The 4,633-nt window shown below is 41.5% G+C and overlaps 1 protein-coding gene across 1 annotated transcript in view; it reads left to right on the top strand.

Annotated features, from left to right (window-relative positions):
• The first annotated feature begins 1,998 nt into the window (after positions 1-1,998).
• Positions 1,999-4,633, top strand: part of cln3 (CLN3 lysosomal/endosomal transmembrane protein, battenin) — a 20,401-nt gene continuing 17,766 nt past the window's right edge. The window contains exons 1-3 of the mRNA XM_076297638.1: positions 1,999-2,362; positions 2,487-2,523; positions 2,620-2,713. Coding sequence (XP_076153753.1) covers positions 2,311-2,362; positions 2,487-2,523; positions 2,620-2,713 — 183 coding nt within the window. The 5' untranslated portion in view covers positions 1,999-2,310. The remainder of the gene's footprint in view (positions 2,363-2,486; positions 2,524-2,619; positions 2,714-4,633) is intronic.

Raw genomic sequence — 4,633 nt, 5'->3', positions numbered from 1 at the left:
TGGTTGTAATGTTAACAAATAGTCATTCTGCAGGGTTGCCAACTTTGGGTGTTTGGCTGGAGTGAGATTTTGTGAAGTCATAGTGCGTGTGCGTTAAATTTTTCCCTAAACCTAATTTTAAAAATGTCTGTCCCCTGACTTTTTTGCTATGTACAGTATAATCCCTGATTTATGTTTTTTAAAAAAAAAAAAAAAAAACCTAATAGAATGGAAAAGTTTCTTCAAAATGTACAATTAAATTATTGATTGCACTTGAAAACAAGACCAGTGTTTTAACACCGTGGCATGGAAGGATTATGAGCCACTGGGCCCCTGGGCACAGACATGAAAAGGGCCCCCCTGCCCACCTGAAAAAGGTAGTAGCTCAGTAGAAAACATTTAAAAATAACCCCTTAAATGATGACTTCTGGCGAGTTTTGTGGAAAGAAATGGACAGATTGAGACTTATGAATGTGTGTATGAGTGTACATATGTATCAGGGATGGAAATAGCCTAAAATATTTTTTTCCACCTACCATTGTGGCTGGTGGATTCCAAAGTCTACCAGCCACTAGAGATACAGAACATATGAACATTTGATGAAAAATCACGACCAAAATGATCACCGTTATTGGTATTATTGCAATATGATTAAAATGTGCTGACTTTTTTTCTAAACCTACCATCAATGTTGGACAGAACTCATAATTGGCCTGCCCTTCATGACCAGTAGCAACAAATCTAAAGGTCAACAGACTATAGTGTCATAAAAGTGGTGTGGCTCCTTTAAGACCCAATCCACTGGTGTGAGTTCTGGAGCCATCCAACTTTATCTAACTCTATACTATCCTACATCATCTGATTTTAATATTATAGGCTATATTTAACATTTAACATTTATTTTCTATTTGGCCTGTTATGAAATTATGCATTGACCAATATAAGCACACTTTTTTAAGACACTTAAATACATGCATGCTTAGCATTTCGTGAAAACAAATCATTATGGCTACATCGACAAACTCTTAGCCATGAGCTGTACAGTATATCCTCTGATTTTAATATTTACACATATGTAGGTATTTAAGCACAGATCAGTTTTAAGACACTTAAAGCCCAAAATTGAAGACCATATAGAAATTTGCTACCATTTCAAAACCGGATTACCCTGGAAAGGCTTATTGTACAGGGGATTGCATTACACCTTTGTGTTCGGTAAGGTCTGCTGTTTATTCTGGTTTACGGTTTGTCATGTGTGGAACGAAACGTTTGTGAAATATTCCTCCTATATGAATTGAAATGAGCGCAGCCTAATATGATTATTTCTTGAAAGTTAATTTTCTCGCGAACCGTTCATCGCAGCAAATAGCGGCTATACCTTATAAAAGATGAGAAAAAGTTATTTCATGTGATGTCTGTGAGGCTACTTCGCGAGTAGTTCCTAGAGAAGAATGGGCGGCCACACTTTATGTCGGTCTGCCTCATGTCTAAATAGCAGCGTGTTCCGTGAAGGTGTCGCGGACCGGATTAAACAGTCAGCGAATCAACAATCAGAGAAAACTGCGCTAAGAACGTTGTAGGCTGATATTAGATCTACCTGCTGTTTGTCTAGACATATGTATGCCTTAAACTCGTATCCTGTCATTTAGAAACAATGCTGTGGTCTAGTATAGTCATCAACAAAAAATTAACGGATTGCAAAAAAAAAAGAATGGATTTGGCGTGACATTTCTTGAGTGTGCGTGAGAGCGTGAGATTGGTGCTGAAAGCGTGAGTGTCACGCCAGATGCGTGAGAGTTGGCAACCCTGCATTCTGTGAGGTGACCGTTCATCAAATCCATCAAATCATGTGATGCATCATCTGCAATTGCCACGTTCACATTTAACCTTTAACCTTTACTCGCACACGGACATGCGGACAGAACGTGAAGAGCTATCGCGTAGCCGTAGCCTTAGGCGGAACCTTTGTTATGACCCATCGGCAGCTGGGTGCTTATTTTGAAGATGCACCGGCTTCAGCTGACTCTGAATCAAACAAGAGAGTAAGCTAGCTTGCCCCATGGATACATTATGAAAGAGGAACACGTAGAAGTTATTTAAAACAGTATCGTTTTTAGGTTCCTCAATGCGCACGGACTTAAACGAACCACTGACAACGATGCTGTAGCCTAAATTAACTATCCTAGTCGCGCTCACTGGCGTTTTGTCCCATCCACGGACCGATCAGTGTCCCCGTCACATCTGTTACTGATAGACAGAGAAGTGGAGATCGGCTAGCGCTCGCCTTTAACCCTGTCATACTGTGGGTGTCAACTTGCCGTAGGCTACGTTATGGATCGCAACAGTATAAACAGTGACTTATTGCTAACAACAGACAATCAAGGTGAGGAGATACAAATAAATGTCGAGATTTAGCGTTCAGCGTCTAGAGTTCGCTTGTGTTTCTGTTTGATTATTTGAGTTGTCATGGTGTGAAAGTCTGAACTGCCTTTTTTTTAACTGTCTAGGTCGTGTCAGCTACTGGAGAAATGTCTGTGGTTTCTGGTAAGTAGCCAGTGTGTTCTAGCGTGCTTTCTTTTGCATCGAAGCTCGTAGTTATCTCAGACTAAATCTGTGTCCCACCTCCGGGTCGACCCACAGGTGCCTCGGCTTGTGTAACAACTTCGCCTACGTCGTGATGTTGAGCGCAGCGCACGACCTTCTGAAGCAGCAAGAAACCAACAACACGCTTCCGGTGAGAGTGCGGCTTTGCTGATGTCTTGTGTTTTCTTGACAGGCGTCACAGCACAGGTGACAGTCACATGATGGCTGGCGATATAGCGATCAATCTTCACAGCCAGGTCTTGCATTTACCAGACAGCTTTACAGCCAGGTCTTGTATTGTATAAGGTGACAGTCACATGATCACAATGAACATTTACCTTTTTTAAATCACTTTATTGTAGTATATCCAGTCACAAGTAATTGTTCTGTCCTATTGCACATCATTTTTTTTACAATTTACATTAATAACAGTCAACACAGGCTACTGAGACATACGGAAAAAGGAAGAGGTAGGATTAAGGTTGGAGAGAAATAAGACTGACAGAATACATTATTAAAAACAAAGCAGGTGTTGGCCTACTAATGACATTAAATAAGGTTTTTATTCTGCTATAAATAATACATTATTTTTAAAACTTAGGTGTTGGCCTACTAATGACATTAAATAAGGTTATGATTCTACTACAGTTGAACTGAACGGAGACTTGTTTAACGTGATGAAAAAGGTCTGTTGCTCATAACTGAGGCAACATCCATCTTAAAGCAACACCAAAGAGTTTTTTCTACCTTAAAATAATGTTTCCAAAATCGTTTCCGTGGTTCATCAACTCGTAACAGGGTGAACGGCACTTCTGCATTCGCTTCGCGGCCTTCTATCGGCTATAACCGCACTATGTAAGTTTGCCAGATCGGGTAGCGGATTTGTAGTTCGATGGAATGACACATAAGAAACTACAAATGTGACTTGCATCTGATGTCGCAATACATCGTACTTTCATAAAATCATGCAACATATTCTACCTTGTCTGTGGACATTGTTATTTCCAAAGCCGGTGCTGGATAAACAAGTGGTGCGTGCGACAGAGGAAAAGTTCTTTGGTGTTGCTTTAACATCTTAACAGAGCCACCTGTTCACCACTACACTCTTCCACCTGTTCACCACTACACTCTTCCACCTGTTCACCACTACACTCTTCCTCTCTTCCTCTCTTCCTCTCTCCTCTTCACCACTACACTCTCTCCTCTCTTTCTCTCTTTCTCCCTCTTCACCACTACACTCTTCCTCTCTCCTCTTCACCACTACACTCTTCCTCTCTTCCTCTCTCCTCTTCACCACTACACTCTTACTCTCTTCCTCTCTTTCTCCCTCTTCACCACTACACTCTTCTACCTGTTCACCACTACACTCTTCCTCTCTCCTCTTCACCACTACACTCTTCCTCTCTTCCTCTCTCCTCTTCACCACTACACTCTTCCTCTCTTTCTCCCTCTTCACCACTACACTCTCTTCCTCCCTTCCTCTCTTCCTCTCTTCCTCTCTCCTCTACACCACTACACTCTCTTCCTCTCTCCCTCTTCACCTCTACAGTCTTCCTCTCCTCCTCTCTCCTCTTCTTCACGTTCATTGCATTCCATCCGTCTACAGTACTTGTTCCCCTTCTCTCTCACCCCCCCCCCCATTCACTAGTGGCTGTGACTAGTGTGACTTTCGAAACTGACGTCTCAAATCAGTGTCGAGGCTTCGAAGCACAAGTGTTTTGAAACAGTCGAAACGTGATTCAAAACAGCTATGTCATGTGACCACTGCTTCAAAACATTGTGTCAGTGGCAGGCTACTATGTGTCTGTGCGTTTAATTAACAGTGTAGACTTTTAAGCAATTAGCCATGATGGTGTAGTGGTTAGCGAGGGTGTTTTTGCAAGGTAGCCCAGGCTGCTTAAATGTGGTTCGCTCATCATTATCCATTATTCATCATTAACCACACAGTTTCTACACAACTAAGCTCTCAGAAAGGTCAAAAAGCAAACACATTGCAACATCGAGAGTTTTAGAAAGAAAGAAAGTGTTTTCGAGAACACTAGCGGCAGCAATATGATTATCTTTATGTGGT

Source organism: Alosa pseudoharengus, unplaced genomic scaffold (genome assembly GCF_046254945.1).
Source record: "Alosa pseudoharengus isolate Yale_2024_CS ecotype anadromous, Long Island Sound unplaced genomic scaffold, YU_APseudo_1.1 YU_APseudo_1.1_scf_21, whole genome shotgun sequence".
NCBI classification, from domain to species: Eukaryota; Metazoa; Chordata; class Actinopteri; order Clupeiformes; family Clupeidae; genus Alosa; species Alosa pseudoharengus.
The sequence above is the reverse complement of the archived record's forward strand: the minus strand, read 5'-3'. Positions and strand labels throughout refer to the sequence as shown.